General features: G+C 35.8%; 4 protein-coding genes across 7 annotated transcripts in view; 3 read left to right on the top strand and 1 right to left on the bottom strand.

Moving 5' to 3' along the window:
- Positions 1 to 2,980, bottom strand: part of LOC139152657 (DNA (cytosine-5)-methyltransferase 1-like) — a 36,957-nt gene extending 33,977 nt beyond the window's left edge. Inside the window, 2 exon segments of the mRNA XM_070725932.1 lie at positions 2,238 to 2,286; positions 2,780 to 2,980. Of these exon segments, the coding sequence (XP_070582033.1) occupies positions 2,238 to 2,286; positions 2,780 to 2,829 (99 nt within the window). The 5' untranslated portion in view covers positions 2,830 to 2,980.
- Positions 1 to 26,111, top strand: part of LOC139152663 (E3 ubiquitin-protein ligase TRIM45-like) — a 401,328-nt gene that overhangs the window by 60,763 nt on the left and 314,454 nt on the right. The gene's annotated exons all lie outside the window — the stretch shown is intronic.
- On the top strand, positions 2,411 to 20,874 carry LOC139152658 (FIGNL1-interacting regulator of recombination and mitosis-like). 4 transcript variants are annotated; one of them, XM_070725937.1, is made up of 20 exons: positions 2,411 to 2,425; positions 3,226 to 3,291; positions 3,486 to 3,604; positions 3,864 to 3,995; positions 4,931 to 5,029; positions 5,595 to 5,738; positions 7,865 to 8,021; positions 8,463 to 8,590; positions 9,593 to 9,831; positions 10,590 to 10,738; positions 12,020 to 12,190; positions 12,753 to 12,981; positions 13,799 to 13,943; positions 14,525 to 14,710; positions 15,171 to 15,386; positions 15,954 to 16,067; positions 16,575 to 16,679; positions 18,327 to 18,407; positions 19,249 to 19,413; positions 20,689 to 20,874. In XM_070725937.1, the coding sequence occupies exons 3-20, from the start codon at positions 3,515 to 3,517 to the stop codon at positions 20,857 to 20,859; spliced, it is 2,721 nt and encodes a 906-aa protein (XP_070582038.1). In that variant the 5' UTR covers positions 2,411 to 2,425; positions 3,226 to 3,291; positions 3,486 to 3,514; the 3' UTR covers positions 20,860 to 20,874. The 4 variants fall into 4 exon arrangements, with proteins under 4 accessions (XP_070582038.1, XP_070582034.1, XP_070582035.1 ...); XM_070725933.1 differs by having other exon boundaries at positions 16,572 to 16,679; XM_070725934.1 differs by lacking the exon at positions 2,411 to 2,425 and having other exon boundaries at positions 3,218 to 3,291; positions 16,572 to 16,679.
- Positions 23,499 to 26,111, top strand: part of LOC139152655 (ras GTPase-activating protein nGAP-like) — a 160,114-nt gene continuing 157,501 nt past the window's right edge. The window contains exons 1-2 of the mRNA XM_070725917.1: positions 23,499 to 23,663; positions 25,964 to 26,079. Coding sequence (XP_070582018.1) covers positions 23,621 to 23,663; positions 25,964 to 26,079 — 159 coding nt within the window. The 5' untranslated portion in view covers positions 23,499 to 23,620. The remainder of the gene's footprint in view (positions 23,664 to 25,963; positions 26,080 to 26,111) is intronic.

Raw genomic sequence — 26,111 nt, 5'->3', positions numbered from 1 at the left:
CAAGAAACTATACATACTTTGTTCTTTTTTCATAAAATCTGAGGAGTTTTGAAGAAACAATTGCTTTACATAATCATTTGGTATTTTCATTATTTCTTCATACAACTTCTGAGTAGTATTGCTACAAACATTAATTTCCCATGTATCCTATCGTACACCCATTAATACAAGCGTGGTTGCTGCGACTGGCTATCTCACATTTCAAGGATGCCGGCTTGTTTGTTTGTCAAAATGGTTTTGTCATTATGCACGCTGATCTGCAACATAATCCTACCTATAATTTACAGAGGCAGATTCCTGCAATCCGCAAATATGCACAATCTTCATCCAACCCACGCCATGCCCTTAAATGCTAGTACTATGCTGTGTCTAAATATCGACCTATATTGACTCATACATATTTAGATCATCAACGGCTGACAACAAACACATTTGCAACGAACTTCAAACTTCAAACATACCTGTGGCAAAGTGCAACATCGTTAATATGTCTTTTTAATTCTACATTAATCTAATTTTAGCTTTAAAAAATACTACACAAACAAAAAGTAAGTAAAAGTAAAGCCGTTCTCTTCACATGCAACAAAGACACTGCAATGTCTGTGTCAGCAAATTTATTCAGAAACATACATGTACTTGTGTACACAAATTATGCCATCCTAAGGGGTCCACGGAGACACCTAGCTTCATTAACGAAAAACATCTCAGGAAAAAGCAACTTTAACACTCCTCTAGAGGATCATGTTACGATCAACTGACCTCACAATTCCATCATTTGACAAAATATAGGGTTCGTTAACCAATCATTTTGAGTATTGTGTAACAAACTGATGAAATATAATTGATCTCACAACTCAAAAAGTATGTCTAACTATGCAACAGCAGAGTGTACGAGACAACACTACGCAGCAAACAGACATCACAAAATAAAATGGCGGGAAAGCATGACTCCCAGAGGGCACCGCTAGTGTTGAATACAAACGTTCTTCTGATATAAATTAACAATAAATGCAATGACGATTCACCACCTCTTAATAAAATAACGTTGGACTTCCCTGATTTTCAATAAATTAAAAACTCAGTAAAGAATGAACCAGTAGTAATCTCTGGCTAACGTTAGACCACATCCTGTTGACAGCTTTGCAAATTGCAGGCTGGTTTAACCACTAAGCCACACAATTGCCTTGATATGCTAATGAGGTATGTCAACCAGCAGTGTGGCCGGGGTTGATCTTTAACCCACAAGTGACGTTGAAAATGGAAATTATCTAAATGAAAACGCAACGAAGCAGTGTTGCAATTGAACAAACTGCGACAAGCACTTTGCCGATACATTGATCTTTGATTGTATTGCGTCATGTAGTGACAGTTCACTTGAATTGCTGCATTCTAGAAAATGCACCTAATTTTCATTTGGTCCGTATGACATTGGTTTAGTCTCATAATCTCAGAGTTTCCATACTGTTGTCAAAATGTTGTTTATTGCAACAATTACGTTGGACCAACGGTATGTGCTCTGACACTGGGTGAAAGGTTAAGGACTCTGCCTCATGGCTAACACAACCCGGAAAAAAGACAGTAACGCACACATATCTGCTGCATGCTTCATGCTGTGGTGAAATCCGTTCTGATTGCAAAATTCAATAGAATAAAGCAAATATCAACTGCTAGCAAAGGAGATCATCCCCTGACCAAGATCAAGATCAGAGCAATAAATGTTGAGAACAATTGTAGATAATTTCAATTTTCAGGAAACATAGGGGCGGATATACAGAATGCAAAGAGGATTCTGGGTAATCCTAACGAGATCCGGCAGTTTTCCTCCAGGATCAAGGACCGTAACATCTGACATCTTATGACTCACTGGGTCAACAGTGATTGATATCCATCCACCAATCAAATAACTTGACAGTGGAAATGGTCATTCCCGCCATTACTACACGACACACACACTCCTACCAACTCGATTTTTGAAACAAAGACTGGCTTATACAGCTGCAGAACGACCCCAACAGGAAATACAAAACTGTTAAAGTGTTAATCAGAGTATATAAGCTATGTAACAGCTGTGTAACTATACTTATGACCAGTGAGGGAACAAGAGTTGGGCCTTTAAAGGGCGTCTGACTGTTGACATTTAAATGTGAGCTGAAAATCTCACAAATTAAATGCCATTGAAGGCCAGCTGCTAATTCTCAGACACAACTTGCTGATAATGTTACCAAAAGTGCCCTTACCTTTTCCTTCATTCCACCATTGTCATACTTCTTTTGTAACTCCACAACCCTAGCAGAAAAACAAAAGAATATTGGGAATCCACGTGATGCCTCTGAAAGCCTGGATCATGGAATAATCCTGACACTGGGGGAACTTCTGCTCATACGCACATGTAGAAGGCAATGACTTGGATAATTCAGTTCGTGGGGTAAGATTTATTTCTTATCAGTATGGAAGGGATTTATTTCACAAATGAGGCTGACAGTGTATAGGGACTGAGCACGTGAACTTCCCTACAATAAACTGGTAAAAAAGAAGAGATTCTGGAAATACAGGGTCCGAACTTTGACCCAAAATCTAGGTTCTGTTTCTGTCAAAACTTTATACTGAATCCGTGTATTTTCGTAAGGACATGTCATGACAACCACGTCTCCGTATCACTGACAATGTCAAGAGGTTGCTCAAGTCTCCCAAATGTTGACAATGACATCCACGGTCTTGAACACAGCCGCAGCTGCCGTGTTGAAGCTCTCCGCAATCCAATGGCTTCTCGTACACTCACCTTTCTCGAAGTTCGCCTGGAATGTCTTTGGAATCAACTTTGGACGGCATGTTGCTTCACAACGTTTGCATGCGAATATTACCGTTTGAATAAAGTGAGAGGTCGGCGACTTGACAGTACCTAGTAAATATCTGCAAGGCAACTTGTATCAGCGATCTCAAGGAATGAGGCTGTCTTATCAACAACTCAGCTGTTGTGAATGAAATGTTGGCGGGAAAAGTTCACGTGGGTCTTTTCCATATGACAACAGGGGAGTAAGCATATTTTGTGCAGTGGTATACTTTTTTACACACATTTTCAGTCAATGATTTATTTTCATTTGATAAGTTATTTATAAGTTTATATTGTAAAATGTATGTTATTTTGTTATTGTCTTACAAGAACATAGAATTGTTTGATATTTGGCGAAAGTTTTTTTCTCCACTGCCCTTCTTGTTTGTCAACAGTAGTTCAAGACGGTTTTCTAGATAACCCGGATGTTGACCTCAAAATGGCGGCGAATATGAAAACAGGTAATCGTGTGTGAGCTGTTCAAACTTTAATGCACCGTCGATCACTACTACTGTTATTTTCACACTTGCAGGTGCCAACCGTTTTCTTTTTTCCGAGCGATATCTTACTTTCTTTCAACTTTCATGGCAAATGAAATGTACTGCATCGCGATCTTGTATGTAAGTTGACGATACAAATTTGGTTTTACTTTCAGGATGGTCCTGAGATCAGAGCCTGTACAGCATGTCTCAGAGTTCTTTTCTTGAAGACGTTAGTAGCTGGGACATTGAGAGATGTAAGCAACATCTCTCGGACACCCTCCCAGAACTTACAATATCCTTAGATAAATTTTAATTCTGGAGTACCTCTCAACGCAATTAAATCATACTAAATCCCAGAGCAAGAGAGAAACTCAAACATATTGACAAATTTCAATTCTCATAATATAAACAATAGTGGTATGCACGTGTCCATGTAAGTTCCCCAACACAATGTTAAATTGAAGGAGATATAACGTTTTTGGATGTGTTATTTTTGAATTCTTACCAATTGATATATTGTCAATTTTAAAATTCTCCTTGACCGATATCACTCCATATTCTCAAGCAAAAGTTCGTCTGCTGATCAACGACTGTCCATCTTGAAGACTTTGACATCTTCATTTCTACCATGTATTGAGATCTATGACGTAGAGATACAGTTCTTTTCCCAGGTTCTGCCACAGGTAATAAGACAATATCTCATACTAGTCATAGTGTTTCTACATTTGTTGAGACTCGTCAATGGACTTTAAAAATGATGTCATTGTTCTTCCATTAATATGCAAATATAACCCTTTTCCTGCCAAGTCCATATTTCACCATCAGGTCAAGATGGTCAAAATTAATGAAACACGACATATTCCACATGGTGTATTTTAACATAATACTGTACATTTGAAAGCTGTTGAAAACATAAATACTGTAAACTTGATTTTTTGGACTAAAGATGCTATAACAGACCAAACCAAGTGGGTGAAAATACGTCATGTTTTGGCTCAATACCGCTTTTTACTGACTCGGCTGATGGGGAAGTGATACTGTCTGGCAGGAAAAGGAAAACATTTTTGTCCAATTTAAATTGAATTTAAAAATAATGCATGCAAAAACGATGAAAATACAACCTTATAGGTGAGAGCTAATGTTTTATGAATACCAAAACACACATTAACAGTTCAGACTACAAGGTGTAACAATGGAAGCAACAATGACAAAATTTGTCTGATGTCACATGCATGCTGCTACATTTGGTTAGAATGACCACCAAAGTAGTTCAAGATTGCTCTACTTTGTTGTGAAATTTTGTGCAAAGCCATATTGACTGATGACATCTCCACAGATATCGGAAATTCACACTCTAAACAGCCACTCACAAGTTGTGTAATTTGAATATTTTGAACATAAACTTCCATATTCAGACTTTTGGTGGACATATAAAATCCAATGTCTCTTGCTGAAGATATTTGCAGTTTGATCCAAAATCAATGATACTTCCAACTAAAGTAAGTGTTGTAATTGTAACTCTATGAGAGAAGAAGGGTTAGTATTTTGTCCCAGAGGAAATGACATTTGGAATGAAATTTGTGTGCATTTTGTAATATGCATTTCAATTCACACATAGACAAATGAACTGTTTGATTCAACACTTGCATCAATCCATGCCAGGATAGACAATCAGCAAGATGAAAATTTACAAACAATTTTACTCCAGTGTCTACAGGTAGGTATTTTTTTTATTTGTTGAGTACCATCCAGTTTCAAGGGAAGAAATTGATATGTGATATTATTTTTATATATTTTATCTCTAGTTCAACTTTTCAATGTATGGTTTTGCAAAGGAAGTTTAATTCAAACTGAAATTATAAAAATCTCATTTCTCACAAATTTCACAGCTTGAACATTCAGGGGTGAGCAAATCATCAGATCCAGGGGCCCAAGGGCTAGAAGGCAAGCGAATTCATCAGCCTAACCTAAGTCTCCAACAATCTTCTAGTCAAAATTTTTAGTTTCCAGTAAAATCTATCAGGCTTGTAGAGGCAAAGAAACTACAGCCTGGTCACGAAAACTAGTTACTAGCATTGTAACAAAAACTATTAGCCTGGTTATGAAAACTACTGGTCCATGAGTGCTGGCAAGTAGATTTGCTCACTCCATAGTAAAATAAATTTTTCCCTCAATGCTGTTGTACTTGCTAACTTCATTCTACTTGACTTCTCTGAAATAGTTTCTCCACTCTCAGAGAAATAGTCACTTCTACAGGATGATTACTTTTTTTTCCTTTTTAGTTGATACTGGATATTATGGAGTGTGTTGGTCAATGCTTGCAGTATGTGTGCAGTCTTTGTAGTAATGGTGTAACCCTTGAACAAATACAGTCATTGCCAACTACCGTTGTAAACATCATCAAAGGTTCATACAATCATTGTAAGGTAGGCAGATGGATTTTGTCATATTTTGTCAACATTAATTACTTTTTAGATGTGTGGTACTGTTCGTTTAATAACAAGAACAAAGCCCAGAACTCAGTTTGTTACTGTAATAGACTTTGTCTGAGTCCAGCCATCTGATTGGCACGGTACCATAAACTAGAAGACTGAATGATGAGTAATTATTATTATATGTCTCAAGTCATCTGAATTATTATAACATTGTAGCTCATTATTATATAATTTATATGTGTACTGTAGTGTAAATAATCACCTCGCTCCGACAGATGACTATCTCCCGCCCTAAATGTAACATTTTGTAATTTATTCAGAGGGATATCCACTCCTGAATACCCTAATTGCTGTTTATAACTTCTAAACAATTACAAACTTAAAATATGAGCATTTGATGACATAGGCATGACGAAACATGATTCATATGATTACGTTTAATCCTTTTTCACCCAGACAATGTCACTTTCCCATTTTCCAAGTCAGTAAAAAGTGGTATTGATCCAAAACCATGTGTATTTAAACCCACTTGTCTTGGTCTTTTATAGCAGCTTTAGTCCATAAAAATCATAAATCTTTGTTCTCTGGGCCTTCAAATGTTCAATATTTTGTTACAGTGCACCATATTAGACATTTTGTGCTTCACTGGTTTCAACTAACTTGACTTGATGGTGAAATATGAACTTGGCAGGATAAGGGTTATTAGTTCAGTACTCCACTTCTGATGATTTGTCATCTCATGTCAAGTTATGTTGACTTTACAATTGACAATCTTGATGGTCCAACTCCTAGTGGCAAAGAGTGTGTCCAAGCATCAATAGACGTGGAACAACACCAGGCAGCTCATAACACTTGGCGTTAGAAACGAGACAGGATTTGTATAATTGTCAAAAAAAAAGTGCCACGAGCAGTCAGCAGCAAAAACAGTTAATACAGTGGCATCAACTGAATGGGGTATTAAATTGCTACAAGAGTATTTAACAAAATAAAAGTCATAAGAAAACGTTAATTGTTTGAAACCGATCACTTGCATGGAGGAATGATGCCATTTTCATTGTCAATAAACAATTCGTTGACCAAGTGATCTTCAAGGCCACCAAACTCATTTGATTCAGCCCCATAACTGCTATTTCTTTAAATGATGACTTTGATTGTAATATAATGAGTTAATAAATGTTGCGCTTGCCAGTTGGTTGTGGATATGCCCTCTCTGAAGGAAATTAGCATATTTGGCGGGAAACAGTCGCTTTTGCACAGTGACCATTTCCCGCCAAATATGCAAATTTTTCCAATGGAGTCCTTATATGGCCACCGGTACCATCGCTGGTTATTTGTAACCTCAAATTGAAAAGGCATAGCTGAAGCATGAATTCGTTTATTATCAAGTTAAGATTTCATTTTCAGTCCTACTAAATTATCATCACTTACACAGTCATCATTAAATATATTTTTATTTTTACTAGAAATTTGCTAAACTTCGTTTGAAATTGATGTTTTGAAATGTTGACGGTGAAGACCATTCCCTGTGGTTCAGCCCATTGTCTTTTCAAGTATGGTAGAATCAATATGCAGGAAAATATGATGAATCAAATCAAACATCGGAGCTTTGGATAATTAAAAATACATGCAGTACATAGCAAAGCTCATCTCATTTAGGGAAGACGTGTAGCCCTATTGTGATTACTGTACGCAAATTCACGCTCACTGTATGCCAGTCACGCAATGCTATCCACATACATGTGTGATACACAATCGCCATTCAGATTTTGATTTCAAATGTTTGTTCAAAAACCTGCAAGCAATTTCAACTTTCAACCAGTTTTTAGCAGTGTATCATTTTGTAAGGAGGAAATTTACAATTTTGTGGTCAGATTTTCGCATTTCCAAACTGCCATTTAGGAGCAGGGAAGGAATTTGAGGTCAAACAGAATGAGATTCCATTTGCCATTTGCATGTTAGGCTTTTGTTGAAATCAGTCTAACAAACTGGATAAATACTATTTATTCAACTTTAAGGCTTAGATACATTAATAATTTATGCCTTTTAATTAGAGTAAATTTATGCAAGTCACAACTTGCTCTTTTTGCGTTCTCCTTTACCTCCCATTTACTTTACAGGAAAGTACATCATTGTATGGTGATGCATTTCATCTGGTATCGGAACCTCTTGGACAGTTGTTCAAGAAATCCTTTGAACTGGAAAAGCTGTTACTGACAGTGCTGCATGCTTTAAATGTAACATCTTCACAAGATGATGTTTCAGCGGCAACAGAAGGTACGTCATTGGTTTGAAAATGCAAAGTATTTCTGACACCTGTAATTTGAGTGAGATATCAGACTACGTAGATTTTTGTCGAATATTTGTCTTTTGAAAATTGATATACGATTGACAATTACAATGTACTATTTGAGCAATAAACCACACCAGTTCATGACATTTGTGCACAAGCATTAGCAAGTCCATATACCGAGTGAGCTGTTCATGGAATGTTATACCCATTGCTGAGGTGGTTTATTATTATAATGTCATACCATATCAAACTGAAATTCTGGCATCAAACATCAAAAAGGGAATTTTTCTCCAGCTGAGAGCACATGCCTGTTCCAATCTTGCTATAAATATAGCATGGTTATTATTCACATCCAGACCAATCTGATGGCAGTATTTGGGCCATCAATATACCGGTCTGATATAATTTTTCTTTGACCACCATAGTGTGCCATGGTCTATATCAGATCTGTGTGATTATCAGCAATGTGGATGACACTGTGCTACTGAGAACATGGAAAAGTCTGATGGAGTTTGCAACAAAGAATAAACTGTTACTCAGGGACAGGTTAGAGGTAATGTCTACCGGTACATTTTTTGAATTTTTTGCCATCATTTTATAATAACCCTCACTAAATCAAACTCAAGATTTGCGAAAAAACTGCTTTTTCATATGGGTTTTCAAAGTTTCCTGCAATTTTTCACATGCTGAAGTTTGTACTGCTTGTTATATCAGCAAGCTTGGACTAAACCTACAAATACATGGTGGTCCTTGGAACCATAGAATTATTTTATAGTCCAACGGGCCAGTTTACTAGTCCTGCATATGCATTTGTATTTGCTGGTCCATTGTGTATTCACTCATCCAAACATAGCCACAGATCTTAAATGACGTAATTTTGTTGGCCCAGAGCAAGAGGGACATAACTCACTTTTTCAACAAACTGAGTTAGAGGGGATTAAAGGTTTTAAAAGGGCCCAACTCTAAAATCCGTTTTGGGTAATGTCATAGATATATAAAATGTCATAAATGACTTAAAATTATTTTTATATTAATTTACAAAATGTGAAGTTAGGCCTGTCTTGCACTAGCATTTTGAGCAAGAAAGGAAGTACCTCGTCATGAGTTACGCCCTTTATAGGGCGTAACTCATCATGAGTTACGCCCTTTATGCACGGGTTGATTTTCTGTTTTTGATGAAATGTTCATTAAAAGCATCCTCATTTCAAGATGTTGTTACATTTTGCCTGTGCAAAACATGCGTAAGTACGTAGTTACGCCCTTAGTGCACTGTCTTTCTTGTGCAAAAGGGGCGCATCTCAAGTTACTTCCTTATGGCAACATGAGTTATATTGACTATTTTATTCAAAATTTTCATATTCCTGAACAAAAATGTATCAAAAACTCAAGTTTGACCAAAGCATGAGTTACGCCCCTCTTGCACTTGGCCATCAATTTACTCAATACTGATTAATGATAGAAAAGTCACTTGGATAAAACAAAAATCTCACATCTCCTGCATGTTATAAGTAACTTATTATTTAAAAACCAAATTTTTTTTACCATAAACTCACAGGTATCAAATATGGTGATAATGTTGAGTCAAGAAATCCGGTCAACATATAAATATTTACTGCAACTTGCAGCCGAAAGTGAGCCTACCAGTTCACAGAGTGCAAATGAGAAGATATTTGCCAGAAAATTTAAAGTATGCAGGTTTTTTGTAACAGTCTTGATGACTTTGGTCAAAGACTTTGATGGCTACCTTGGACCCTGCTTTGAAGAACTCTATCATTTGATCCTAGACTTGCAAAGGTAATGAAACCTTTTTCCCTTTAAAACAAACATGTTTTTCTTTTATTTTTGTCAACTCATATGTGTCAAGTTCATATTTCATCATCAGGTCAAGTTGGTTCAAACAAAAGAAGCATAACATGTCCCATGTGGTGCATTTTAACAAAATATTGAACATTTGAAGACCCCTGAAGATGTTGATTCTCTAACATGATTTTTACGGATTAAAGCTGTTATAACAGACAAAGACAAGTGGGTGAAAATAAATATTGTTCAGTACAGCTTTTGACTGACTTGGCAGATGGGGGAACTGACAGTGTCCAGCAGGAAAAAGGTTAAGTACTCTTTGAAAAGTTGAAATTATAACTATACAAAGAAGTACACTTAAAGGAAAAACTTCGGTCCTAAGCTGTGACTGGTATTGCATGCATATTAAACTGAGTTCATATTTTTAGCTTTAAGTCATGAGCTATAATATGAAGCTACCAAGTTGAATTTTTCAAATAATTACCCATACTTCGACTAATTATTCATGCAGTTGGTTGAAACTATCATAAGCCAGTGATTTAAAACAAGTTATCCCGTTAAGTGTAAGGTGATATGCTTTACCTTACTTGGATCAGGAAAATGAATCATAAATTAGAGCGAAAGTGAACGTTGTCAACCATGATCTGATGCTGTTTTATAGTGTATGTCACCCCAACTATGAAACAAAGCATTGGTTATTTATTTATTAAATCATATTTTAAAAGTAAACCTTTGATGATTTTTGTTCCCAGCATATCTCCACCAAGTGTATATTCATCACCGATCAGCCCAACCAAAATGCAAGAAATGAAACAGTCACTGCTTGTCTTCATTGAGCCGTTGATATCCATGTTACTGTCCACAAGAAACTTTGCTGAAATTGTGACCAAATCAGATAAAGGTTTGTTGTCCTCGGTTATTTTATTGATGTGCATACAGACTAATATGCAACAATTTATCAGCAACTAACAGCAGCGCCCTCATGAGCCCATATTTAAGTTTCTTCATGTCTGCCCTCATGTCTTTCCTCGGATATCAAACATTTCATGCAGGGAATCATTTATAATTCAGAGTATTAAAAAATGTTGCAAATTTGTGGCTAAGGCACAGAGAGTATCCCCTTCAAGGATGAGACTCGGATTTTAAAATAACCAGCAAAAAATAATTAAAACAGGGATCGAATATATGCATGGTCACCCATTCATTATCTTTCAACATGTCAAACAATATAAGTAGTATCTCGTGTCAAACAAAATTCATGAAAAATGGCCGACTTTGTCCCTTTAACACCCTGACAATTTATTGCAGATATTGATTTTTACTTGAGATATATCCATACACTTTTGTGAAAGGCTCAGAAGAATTTACACACTCTTGGATAACTCCAAATTAATAATACCCGAGTACTGCTTCTTTACAAATCAAAGCTTGTCTTACTTGAAATCAACTTTTACCCCAAGCAGATATCATAGTTATTGGTTGATGCTTACAAAGTTGCGATTTCTGTTATATTTGCCTTCCATAAGGAAGATTTTGCTTTCTGACAAAAGTCATACAATGTTAGTTTATGAACTACATGGCTGTAAATTCACCAGGTGTAGTATTGTCCATGGAAAGTTTTTTGTCAGTGAAAACATTTTATAAATGATATTTCAATATAGTACAATAAATTTTTGAACTTGAATTAAATTGCATTGGACCTGACCATGTGGAAAGCATCTTGAAAATGATAACAGAAGACATTGGTTTTTTCAGAAATTCTCACTTGTTAAACTCTGGTGGCGCTCATACACTACATCTTAGAACAGTCATGATTCAACAATGATTTCATGTCCAAATAGAAATCAAATTCTTCTGTCAAATATAACTGCAATGATGGTTTTCCCTAGCGTCTAATTTGAAACAGCCAATTTTCAGACTAATTCCATTGCTGCACAAAGGTAGTGAACAAAGCACATTTTGAATTCTCATAATTGTTATTACATGAGCATGTAGTATATAAATACATGAAAAGGTGAAGAAATGAAGTTATGCTTTTTCCATGGGAAGGTGTATATGAAAGATACAATAAAGAAAATGTATATGAAAGATGATAATATATATTTTTATTTGTTGAATCATAACAACAAGACGATGTGTTATGATCTTGTTTTGATAATCTTCTACTTTTCTCAATCCATAGAAATGCCAGCAGAATGGTGCTTTCCTCACTGCATGCTACTAATTCAGGTAATCAAAGAATTGACCAATCAGAGCAATGATGTCATCGATCTTTGGTTGACACCTGTCAATCACCCAGATGAAGAGTGCAGGGATGACATCATCAAAGCCGTCTTCAAATCTGTTCAAAAGTGTAAGTTCTACTTGGTGTTTGTACACTTGATAGCCATATTTGTGGCAGCTAAACAAGATCTGTTTTGTTTCAAGTCCATGAAGCATAAATCTCTAAAGTGCCCAGTGAGTGTACAAAGGCCTCTCTGCCATAGAATTGTTTGTAAGTTTCCTTTCTCTGCCATGACTACAGCTCTGCTGATATATGCGTTTGGCTCACCCTATCTCACAATGTTTTGACTGAATATGTAGCAAGAAACAGTCTCACTGGACCACCACTAATCCTTTCATCTTCAAATAGAATTCTTTTGTTTTCAATTTTGGGAATACAGGGATGCTGATATCATAAAACATATTTTCAAATCTGTAATTTTAAAAGGAGGATACAAAGAGACATGACAAATAAATAATCTAAATATTTACAAGGTATGACGTACGCAAAATTTTTCAGAATTATCACTTGCAAGAGATGACTAGCTGATCAATGCCATTTAAGTTCAAGTGTAGACTGTTGATTATGAATGTGCAGAAATAAATATCACAATAAGATTTTTAACATATGATCCATTTGATTTATTCCATAGGTTATATTGAGATCAGTCTCCCTGTGCAAGTACCAGGTGTGATGTATGATGGCAGACCATACAGAGAAATCAGTCTCTATGAACACATCTGTATTCATCTGTGTGGATTTGTTGCTTCCCTGCCGTCCATGCACTTCCATACTGTGGAGAACTGCTTTTTGGAGAATACTCTGAGCCAGAATTTGTACTGTGCAGTGTTGGCAATGGATTTGTGGTCATTTGTGGCGAGGTAAGTGAGCATATAAAAATACTTGGTAGTTTTGATTTATTTTAGCTCAAAATGATAAATCATAACACAGGGAAATTACACAACAAATAGACAAAATCACTGCACTGGGATGACACGGAAAAAATTATAAACTAATACTTTAATTGTGTTTCCAAAATTCAGAGTTTCAATAATGTGTTTGTGTTTTTATCATTGATATTCAACTCTGTAAAAATTAAAAGAACAAAACAATTGTCTAGGTACTTGTTTAAAATTCCAGCAATATTGAACAAATCTCTAAAAAGACTTGAAAAATGTTATTTGAATGATCAACCATCTTTAGAACTCCTGTGTAGATACACAATTTTTGTTTATTTCTGTTCGTATCTGAATCAGCAAAACAGTTTTCTATTTCCATAATTAAACTACATATTGTGTCTGACACTTACAGTTTCACCTTTAAAACCCTTTTCCTGCCAAGTCCATATTTCCCCATCAGGTCAAGATGGTTAAAATTAATTAAACACAACATATTCCATATGGTGTATTTTAACATAATACTGTACATTTGAAGGCTGTTGAAAACATAAATACTGTAAACTTGATTTTTTTGGACTAAAGATGCTATAACAGACCAAGGAAAGTGGGTGAAAATAAGTCATGTTTTGGTTCAATGCCGCTTTTTACTGACTTGGCTGATGGGGAAGTGATACTGTCTTGCAGGAAAAGGGTTAAAAAGTTGCTTTTATGAGCTGGTATCTAACATCTGCCTACGTTTGGTGTGTTGCTGTTAGGTATATTCACTCTTCTGTTTCCATCTTGTAATATTCAAACACAGGTGGGGTAGTTCAAGTCTTGTTTCACACTATGTGGACTTAGTGGTAGATATCCTAACCAAACTACCAGTGAATCATAGTACTGTGTACTTGAACTTGGAATTCATGTTGCAACGACTGATATCTCAGATGGATCAAAAGCATCAGGTAATGTAATCACAGGTACTCTCACAGAATTCTGCACCCAAGTTATATACCATCTATTTGCTAAGCCATCCAAATGCATTCACACTTGATAATGCATTTCAGCCCTTAGTAAATGATGACAGAAGCCATATGTGACATTGTGTACACTTTTATTTCACATTATTTTTTAGCAACTGTAAAAACTTCCATTGTCAATCTGATGCACAAATACTACATATAGTTAAAAGTCTTCAAAAATTTCTTTGAATCATTCACAAATATTTTTAACATTTTATTCATTATATTTGGCTGTTGCTTTCCTTTTATATGGATGAATATAATATATTTCTTTGAAGAAAAAACATACGAGGACTGTCATGTCATGAATCAGCGTTGTGTGTTGTTCAAAAAATCAAAGCATTCAAGACTCTTGGCTCAAAATATTGTTTCTCAGATATGTGGTATAATCTTGAATTTTGAACGTAATGTTGTAATTCTATATACTGATGTTTAAAGAAACCAGAGATATTTGTTGCTTAAATAAGATCATTTTCATGTTTGTAATTGTTTACTTTCGCAATATTTTTATGTGACTTCCTCAGATGGATTTTGTAAAGAGCTACCCAACTGACAAGCATTCACATCTGTGGACCAGTGTTCCAGTGTCTGTATTTGCAACTCATGAGTTGAAACAACTGGTTTGTGAAAACATAACACAGTTCTGTACAGCCAGGATCCAGCAATGGACGGATACACTGCCAAAGACCAAGTCTTCATTGTCAGAGCTTGTGAGTGCTAACATGACTTCATACTAGTTCTTGTGAACAAAAATGTGCATTGTGAAGGGAATGTACAAGTGATGGTAGCTAGGTTTGACATAAAGAATAAAGGCAGTGTTCTTCAAAAGTGGGTATCAGTAACATGAAGGTGAAATTACATCACTTGATATACTTTACACCATGATAAACCACAAAAACCAAAATGACTTCTGTTCTATAAGTTATCTTTACAGGGGAAAAATTTTGATTTCCAGATATTTACAGTTTTTGAGATCGCTGACAAGTTCTTTTTGTGCATGTTTGAAACATATCCCTTGATCATGGTATGATTTTCACAAATTCTGTTTTGTACAAATTTATGCCATAAAAGCACTCTGTCAGCTCTATGGATTCTTTAAGGCACCTAAAATTTCAAGAGCGCAAATGAAATGAAGGAATGACAATAAATGATGTCTTCTTTTCCCTGCAGGAAACCTACTTGAAACTTTTGTGTAATATCTACCAGAATACAGATCCTGCATCCTTACCATTGTCTGGTGAGATGCAAGCATCCACTGTGGAAGCTGTTTGCAGTCTCTGGACATATCTCCCTCTAGACAGGGTATCTTCACACCATGCTGTTTACCTCTTAGTCACATTGTCATCATGGATTCTGTCAATACTTCAGCCCAGTGAATTATCTCAGGTAAGGCATTTACATGAATACATCAAAGTATCTGGTTTTTACAGCACAGTAACAAGTGTATGCCGAATAGTGTATCGTGCCAATGATGAAATGGTAGATTGGTTTCATATATGGAAATCATGCATATCACAAAAAATTGGAAGAAACAAAAATCTCATGTAATATATAACTGTTCCTATAAATTTTTGTGTTTCATTTTCTTAAACCTGAACCAATCCCTGTCACAGTGTTTTTGTTTAGTACCTTGGCAATTTTATTGAGGTTCACTTTGGTAAATCAATGCAATCATATTAGGGGGAATTCAAAATGGTACCGTGACTCCCAAACCATAGCGAAAGCACTGATTTCAACACTGAATTTTGGCATAATCCCATCATTGTCCGGTGGTTAAGTTTGACCTCTGAAAGGAGAATTGAGTGAAAGCGGAAAATATTGTCTCAAATTTATTATCTGTGCTGACACTGTGTATTAATGCAAAGCTTGTTTCTATTTACTTGAATGTGATTTCAATACATTTGCCATGTGCAGGTTAATTACATCTCAGAATTGTCTTCTTATTTTACATAGATCATATCAAGTCTACTGACCATCATGTCAGCTTCACCACCCATCGTCTTTAGGCTTGCTGTTGTAGAGTTTCTGAGAAATTTCAGAAAGAAAACTATACCTCCATCTTTTGAGGTATGTATGCCTTAATCCTTTCGCAAACACTATGTATTAACCCTTTCACCACCATGGTTTGGTCCAAACCCATTGTTATCAATGGTGGTTGTGGACCTGTTTACAGGCAATAGGGGATGAACAGGTTAATAAATCTGTGAAATCAATTGACACTGATGTGTTTGTAAGATTTTGATTTAATATTTTGGTGTGAAAGGGTGTGCAACAATCCTTGACTAGTGTGTATTCATCAGACAACTGTAACCCTTTCATCGCCATGGTTTGGTCCAAACCCATTGTTATCAATGGTGATTCTGGACCTGTTTACAGGGAATAGGGGTGAACAAGTTAAAGTTTGTAGACTGAAACTGAAGATTTCATACTCTAGTTAGTCTCTTTTTAAGGGTGTTGATTTAGCTGAGCAGTTTTGACTGTGATTTGTTTGCTAGGTTACAAACAGCCACACATTGTGAGTTGAATCCTATCGAGAATTTACTGAATTACGTGTACCTGTATTTATCTCAGCAGGGTCAGATTCTGAGTAAACTACCAATGCTGTTTTCACAAGTCCTGAATGATAATGATGTGGTACTGCATCAGAAAGCTTTGGAAGCATTCAGTGTCTTTGCTGAGGTATGTCAGAATTTTAGTACATCCCTCTATAGTCAGTGACAGGATTGATGTCATTGGATAGGTAGATTATATTATACACAGTAAAATTTGGCAATAGCCTTACTATCTCATTTTTGTCAAAATTTTAGTTTGTGTAACTCATTTTATCCATGTAATTTGTAATTTTTTTTGTTTGTTTGTTTGTTTATCTATAGTCAGTGACACGATTGATGTCATTGGACAGGCAGATTATATCATACATAGTAAACTTGGCTGTACCCTCACCACTTTTTTTTGTCGAAGTAAAAACAAATTTGTATAAAGGAAAATTATGACCTGTACCTTGTGTATTGTGTGTTCTGAACCACTGTCATATACCTTGAGCAATGTTCCTGTGTTACTCTATGGGAAAAATCACCCTCACTTTTGTATAATAATTTGCTGTATAACGCCCAGACATACTTTGTCCAAATATGGGCAAGCACATGCATTTTTGAACTACCTTTATTCTGGTTATATGCGTTGCTATCAGTAAATATTCCATTCATAAGCAAAGCCAGCACAAGATTCAAACAAAGTCATTCTGATTGCACAGGCGACAGTGAAGTTAATGAAATGTGGTGAAATGCGGTGTTAAAGCATGTTACTGATGATATCTGTGTTTTTTTGAAAGATTTGAAAGTGAACTGAATATAAATAAGATTGAGTGCAATCATGCAATTCTTCATGAGAAAAGCCATCACCCATAGCCCAGCTTCAAATACAAAGTGATTTCATCATGAAATCATTACAAACTTTACTGAAAGGCACGATATTTCTTCCAGTCAAACTTTTACTGATAATCACATCTGGCTACCAGTGTAAAGTAATTACAATCAAAATGATATAAATCATGCCTTGATTTACACATCATTCTTTATTGGTACATGTACGTTGCTTGACTATTTCTACAGGTAAACAAATAACATGATTATATACATCAAAATGCAATGGGATGCAGCCGTCGTTTTTCCAAAATATGTACAAAAATGGCAAAAAATGTTTGATATCTCATGTACCGGTACTTCTGTCTCCAAATCTTTAGAAAATATTGTTGACTGCATATTTGCCATTCCATAAGGTATCATGATAAAATGGTTTTATTAACCTTTAGGGTCCTGATATGGGTTTTTATGGACCTCAGTCTTACAGCATACAGGCCCTCGCATACTCGGATCCTTCTGCTGTTCACTGAACCTCAGTCCTGAAAACCTGTATTAGGGCTGTAAAGATTAATATATCACATCACTTACAAAAAAGTGTCCACCGTAACACAAACTGTTTCATCTAATATGTAAAGAAATTTCACAATTTCTCAAAGTGTCAAAAACTGTTTGTTAATGGGTGTATTGCCCAGGCACTTGCATATGAAGGAAATTATTTTCACAAGTGATAAAGTGTACCCGCTGACCATACTATACTGTCACATTTACAACAGCTAAAAATACAGCATTGATACGCCAAACATCAAGCATTTTGAGTGTGTCAACCACATTAGATATCTCATCCATGACTTCTGCAATTACATGTTTATCTGTAAATTACAACTTTTTTTAGTTCTTGAACAATTAACTCTTTTCATACATCAATTGATATTTACCAGTATGAATGACTTGTTCATGCATTCAGGAAACTGTGTATGAAGACGTTGTTCCTGAGTGCCTACAGGCAGGAAATATACAAGATATTGTTGTCCATTTTCTAAGCAAGGTATGTAACCTGTTTATATTTTTATCTCAAATTTTTTAGCTTGTAAATATTTTCATCTGGGACTTTAAAATGTACAATCAAACAAAAGATAATAGCAATTCCATATATTTTGCCATGTCCTTTTTTATTGGGAATTTATTTACCAGTATTTATAGTCAGTAATTATTACTTATTTTCAATTTGTGAGGGGATGGGGGAGACACAAAAAAAGTGCTTTGCCAAAATGATCAGCGCTAGTTAAGTTCTTAAATGGTTGACAAGCTGCTGTAACCGTACCAGGAAATATAAAATTTTGTAATGATCAGTACAGTGCAGTGTGTTTATATAGAAGACACATCAATTGAAATCATTCTGATAAACATACCAGAATTAATGTATTTAATATAGTTGCCCATCTTTTTAAAACCATGAACAGGTTTAAGCCATAAGGGCAAAATGAATCAATATCTGCAGGTAAAAACATAATACTGAAATGATATCAGAAGCAGAATGGTATGGTCCCTTGAGTTTTTAACACCATTTTGATGTCAAATAGATATACTGCACACAATATTACAAGCACAATGGCACTTTACTGGAATTCAGTATCTCAGTTCAATAGTCATGATGGAGTCATACCGTAGATTGCGTATGCTTTGTGTATGTCTATTATTATATCAGATATCAGGGCCACCGTCCATCAGAAAAGCTAAGAAAGACAAAATGTTGAAAAAGTGTGCAGAGATACAAATTAGAAAAAAGTTGTGGGAAATTTCATGTGTTTTGACATATTCAACAGTGCATGTCCACAATACCATTTCACTTTACAGACATATGGCTGTGTGCCTGTATCTCATTTCAGATCCCTCATGCTGGACACACTGATGTACCATCAGATGTTGAACAGCTGAGAAACCAACAAGTAGCCATCAGGGAATATTTGCTGAGCAGTGATAACCAGACAGCTGTTGATTTGGACAAGATAATGGAGTCTCATCAAAGAGACGGTCAATCTTCTGACATAGAGGTGAGACAGATCATTAATCCAAGATGATAGTGAATAAATAAAATGATCGGGACACAAAAAATAACATCACTGTTTACCACTGCACTTTATCCATTATTTTTATAATAAATCTCAATTTGTCAAGAAGAATCACTGGTTTTATGTCACAGTCATATGCTATCTGTCTTCTTTTCCTTAAGTATGCAAATCTTATATGCCAGTGCAGTAAAGCAAAAAAATATTTGACTTTATGCCAGGCCGATTTTATAACAGCATTAAAGTCAATGACACATCTAGAAACCTCATTATTTATTCTGTTACAAGTTAAGCAAACCATCCCAGTCTTACAATCTGCAAAAAGATATTTATGCAAACACTTTCTGTTATCACATTTGGACTAGAATTCTGAAGTAACTTCTTGTAAAATAAGTAGGATTTTTACCATCGTCTTACAATCCATTACCTGGCAGTAAAATAAAATACCCAAGGCAAAGTATACAAGCACAAAGCAGACATCCTAGTTTACAAGCTTTTCAGCCATTTTATCAAAAACTTAGAACACATGACGGGCAAGAGGGATAAAAATGCTTTTAGCATGCTATCTCTCTGAATTGTAATGCTGTTTTTCAAAGCAGTTATCAGGATTCAAGCAGTGAAATGGGAACTAAAAGTGCTTTCAGTGAGGCCTACATATGTTTTATCAGAAACTATCGCATCGCAAAGTAAAACATGCCAGTATATCACTTGTGACCTTTGACCCGTTAGAGGATATTCAGTCTTGCATGCTTGATTTATTCATTGCACACAACACAAAATTTGTTGTCAGGCGACTAACATGGAATGCATTTTACAGATAATCCAGTTCAATTAGACTTTATTTATGACTTGGAACAAAAACAAGCAAAACGATGACAAGTTTGAGCCCACTAGACACAACATACGCAAACTTAGAAACTGAGAAAGCTTCAAATCATTTACAGCAGAACTGAGAAGTTGGTATGGAGATACATGTAGTGTGAATCTATTTTGAGAGTGATGTAAACATTTCACATAATCCTAGAGCACTTTTGTACAGCTGTGTGCATGTGTGGCTTGCCATGTGTGAATAAACCAGATTCATGCCGTGTCAACAGAAATGGTCTAGCAACTCCAACACTGGTGTGTGTACATGTAAGTGGCAGCTTCCAATGAAAAATCATTTCACAGAATATAGCGCGTGATAAATGGAAGATATACCACTGCGGCATGATTTAAAAAAAAATTCAAATGAAATATTTTATCTTTTTTTTTGTGTAGCCTAACAGCAAAAGAACAAGATATGATGACTCTGGATACAGGGATGCTGTGAATGTCATCAAGAAACAACTGGACAAGATGCAACAGCTGAAAAAGTCAATACCCTCTCCAGTATGGCTTACAGATGAACTCAATAAAATACAGGACAAATTGCAGACATTTTCCAGCTGATCTTAATCCCCAAAATAGAAAACTCCTACCTTTGTACAGAAAACATGCATTGTTTAAAACTGTGCCATCCAGATATGCTGGTTTTATCATATAGTGAAAAAGTAAATATTGTAGTATCTTGTGAATGACCAGATTTGATGTATGAAATACTGCAGTGAAGATTGCTGGTATCAAAGTGTGTATATTATGAAACAAACTGATTGCCAAGACTGCAATAGACTGGGTCCACACTGAACAACTTTAAAAATGAACATAATGCTAAATGGTCTAGTTGATTCCAAAAGCTGGAAAGGCCCCCTAAGAGAAGACAACTATTTACTTATAGATTTGGCCTTATGTAGTTCAGCTGGCCAACTGATCTGTGAATCCTTGCACATTCCTTTCTTGCAAAATACAAACATTTCAAGGAAAACGTTTTTGGATTTACCAACATTTGTTACCCATTCACTTCTAGTACTTTGAAGTGTAAGGAATGCACAGAAGGGGGTTATTCGGTAAAGTTTTAAAATTCAATTTTCATAATCTTAGCAATTTTCAAAAGCTCCTGCAGTGTTTCCGCTGCCCACTCGCCAATCGCCAAATCGCAAATCCGAGAAAAAAGTAGCTTTTGGTGAGAAGATTTCAGCAAAAATTAGCCAAACTTTCGAATCGAAAATTGCACTATGACGTCATCACTTTGTCTGTCCGCGCGCTGTCCTACATTCAACCTGAGACGTAATGCTTTATCTCTGTGCATCCCTGACCTTATGCGTCAGGAGATCGTATTTGTAACACATACAGTAATGAATAAAATTGTAAAGAAATAGCTCACAAACCAAAAGTACCCATATGTTTACCATGACCATTTGATTAATGTTGCTAAGTTTTGGGTTGGACTACGCGCAATGTGCCTACAGATTACTCCGTGCACGGTGCAGTACAGTGTCGTCGTCAATACTGCTCCTGTGTTGCTTAAGGGATGAAATATATGTCTGTGTTTGTTCCAGGGAAAACTTAGACTATCATAAATTTTTTTTTTAAATCTCATAAACTGTGAATTCTATAGACTATATTTCAGGGTGTATTTCAAACACCTGAGACAGCAGCAACTGACAAATAATTTTAATCAGTAAATAAACACTGGAAAATGTTTGCTTTTCATGGATGGACAGCAATTTTTGTCATCATATTTTAACTTCAAATAAAGTTGAATAATGTCAATTAACAAGAATGTTGTGATATTTATTGTGAATAGATGAAGATGTTCACGTGCTAAACTAGTATCAACTATGTTTATCAATGAATTATCAAAACTGGACAAAAATTTGGCCCTTTTCATTTTTATCAGAAAAAAATCAGTGGAAATTTAGATTGAAAAAATCTCTCGTTTTGGTAGATGTTTGTCAATCAAGAAGAATCAAGTACATGGACTTAAATAATGTTGCAGCATTCATGATATATATGGTGATGTGTTGTTTCACCATGTCAGTGAATGGTAGATCTGCACTTCATCTCAATCTATCTCATCGCAATTTTCTGACTCCACAACAAGATCAGAAAAAATACAACAAAACAATGTGGTGTGCAAGCTCAACTTAAAAGCTAGATTCAAAATGTTCACTTAGTAAACACTACTAGAGTTTCTCCATGCACAGTCCCTCCATCACAATCAATGTGGTTACACAAAAAGGGCAGTGAAGCAACATTTTGAAAAGGCTTTTAATAATGTTTAAAATTTCACCTCTTCAAATTTCTACTTCGAAATATTTCATGGTCCTGGAATACATCATGCACATGTATGGCTCGTTTGCAAAGTCCAGCCCCCATATATTGATTATGACATATGCAAGTACATGTAATTGCCAATGGAAATGTTACGAAAGTTAAACTAGCAGTCCTCAATTCATGGTTCTTGCTTTTGTGGTTGTTGACATTGACTGTTTATGTCCTTTGTTCTCCTTTGAAAGTTGTACATTGTTTAGTCAATGTACACAGACAAAGCTGATAGAAAACCTACCAAATGCGAAAAAGGTGATGTTATAGTGATGGATTAATGACGATCAGATTTTAAATATTTGTCTGGAGTTTCTCTAATTATTTCCTAAAGGTTTCAGATTCAGAAAACTTTGTTATGTCCTGTAGAGAAATTTAGATGCGTTCTGAACACCAAACACCATAGAACACAAAACCAAAACATAACATAGCACATAAAACAACCCCCAAAAAAGTAAAATCAGGTTGAAGATTTTGAAGGTGTCTTCAACATCCGCCAGCCAAGGCAATTTCACCACGACGGACAATCTGAACGAGCGGAGTGTTATTTCTTTTTCAAACGTGGTAAAATACTAAAAGAAAAAGTTTTGACAACCCCGCCCACCTTTCTGTGACGTCATGGGCTTCCCCGACGTAGTACGTCCAAATTAATCGTACACTGATATAAAATAGTTCTCATGTTCGTTGGAAAGATAAAGATAATGCCATGATAAATTTAGGGATTGGCTATTATTTTCTGGAAAATCATTCTCCCGTATTTTATCCTTCATTTGACACTAAAACACAAACTATCTCTGGCAGTTACTTTGTGCATCTCAGTCACTTTTTCTGTACAGGTAAACACGAACAATATCCATACGCTCAGTGTCTACGAGAACCCCGGGGAGATTGAGAGCGTGAAAACAAAGTTGGAAGCTGGCCCATTGTTTCGGACATCGTAAAGGTCTGTATGACGGCAGAAAGGGCCGTCTTAATGGATATCGTTTCAACGACAGTGAATACACAGTAAATGGAGCTCGGTGGAAGAGTTGAGGGCTGGCTGAAAGTTTTGAGTGAGTATTTTTTTCAGTGTGTTCGTTACAATGTTGCTTCCTCGCCTGCACGGCCGCGGCTTTTATTGGAATTCAAACAAAAGTTTTTCAGCGTTTCACGACAGCTCGTCGTTCCGAACGACATGAGTTTTCCATGAGAGAAATATCCGCTTGTAAACTTTGTTTGGTCGACTAGGAATATCGAACTAGTATAATATCCGTTACGACCACTGGTCGGGTTGTGTCTTGCGGGGCAACAAGCGGTCTTGACGTCGTCCCCGCGCTTCGGCAGCGATCAAAGCAATCTCGAGTAATCGTGATTTCTCGAAGGTAAATTTACAGACGTTCAAAAGGTTACAAGACCTTGTCTTCACTCGACCGCGTTTTCAGGCTATGTCACCCTAACTAAACCTTTGGCAAAATGCAGTCGACTATATTCAGCCGTCTCGCGAGTATATTGAGTGTGGTATGTTTGTCCACAGACCCTAAAACTGAACGAGTTGACAAAACATTGAAAGCTTAGTTTATTCAACATGGCTAGATAACGTTCATTCCTATCAAAGCAAAAGCTTACCCTTTGTTCCTCGTAACTTGTACTTTTTTACCAGCTATTGTTTGCGTCAGATCATTTTCTTTGTCCATTACGATATTGTAGGCACAACAAAGCGCTGTTTCACACCTCAACAGTTCTTTCACAGAGTATCGAAATAACATCCCAGTCAGCAAGTGCAATGGCCGCAATTAATCTGTTTACTTGAAGTGGGGAGCAAGTGTTGCTAACGTTCCAGACGTAATGTGTGGCAATGTTTGTCTTTCCGTACTTAAAAGTCAACCATTACTGAATTTCCCGTCAAATCCTTTACACTTGTCATAAAATCAACAGTTGAGAAAATGTTGCCAAATAAAATTAAAGTTGGGTTGCCGTGCGTTCGGTGAAGTGGTATCCTATCAAAGTATCATAAAACCTCTGTAGAACTTCGTTGAAAGGTCTGAAGGCGCCACTACAACTTATCATTGCAGTCATGTATGTTATCCAGATGAAAAAGATTTAGCTTAATTATGGGAAGGGGTGAATTGAAGCAAAATATCTAAGATACAGTAGTAAAAAGTATTACATCATAAATTGAACTAAGCCAAAGCTGACATTCATCCTTCCTGTACAAGAAATTATCCAAAACAAATGTATGTTAAATTTTTGTTACTAGCTTTTCATGTTGTCATATTTGCGTGCTGTTTCTAAATTTCTGAATTTTATCCAAAGTGACCTTCTATGTACGTGTATTGGTAAATGCTGTCTACTTTACCTACATTACAATCAACAAATACACATGTAGCGAAAAAGTAAACAAAAACAGGAAAACCACATAAAAGTTAAAAAATATTTTATGAAACCACTTGTTGGTGGGTTATTTCAACAGTGTTCATTACATGTTGTATCCTCACCTATGCTGCTGCATACTACAGCCATTTTCACCAAATATTGAATGCTTAATTTCATGTAGATGTTCCAACATCTCTGAAATGTTATTTGTTTTAAAGAGCCCCTTCAAAGGGTATGGACAACAGTATAATTTAAACACATGAGCATTAATACAGCCTTGTGGTTTTCTATAAGCTCTACTCAGGTAGACATAAACGGCATGGCATTAACTCGTTTATTGCAAATTTTTTTAAAAATCCACACAAGATTGAACAATACAGGTGAATCTGCTGTTAATTAATATATAGACAGCAGAACGAGCATCTCACTTCTACTGTCTTATGATTTATAATGCTGCATTAGATAAACAGCTTACTGATTGCATGTGACATCCCTTCAAAGAGTTGAACAGAAATTTGTAAATAAACACAAGATGCATTTTCCTTCCCCACCTACCCATGCATGTTTATATACCTCTTGTATAGAGAATCATTCCTTCAATATGCTACTGAAAGTGCATTTACAAAATTTCACATTGCTCTAAATCAGATTTAAACCTTCTCCAAATATTAATGTTATCAGCCGAACACTAAAACTTTTGATGATTATAAAAATATGCTTGCATCAACAATGTGTGTTAATCAGAGTGTGTGTCACATTTATCATATTTTAATAAGGATGCACATGTATTGCATTCTGTTACTCCTATAAGTCACCTTTGTTCTTTTCTGTTTTACGGTATGGTGATACGTATGGTGTCATGAATTTGTATATTTTTCCAATTCAAGTTATCCTGAGAAAATGCCACTACCTAAATCTGATCAAGGAGAGGGAAAGGAAACATTTCTTCCACATGCAGTGATGACTATGATACACTTATATTTCCTTCCTATAAATGCAGGTCAGTCGACTAGCAAACGTAAACATTGGCAATGTCGGAATCATTTACAATGGAAACCAAAGTTTTGTGTCCTATCTCTAGAAGATTTTCATTTGTATCACTTTAATGATGAACAAGTGAGTACTTGCATATGTTATTGTTGTAAAAC

The sequence above is a fragment of the Ptychodera flava genome, chromosome 16, assembly GCF_041260155.1.
Source record: "Ptychodera flava strain L36383 chromosome 16, AS_Pfla_20210202, whole genome shotgun sequence".
NCBI lineage: Eukaryota > Metazoa > Hemichordata > Enteropneusta > Ptychoderidae > Ptychodera > Ptychodera flava.
This window is presented reverse-complemented; position numbering and strand designations above follow the sequence as displayed.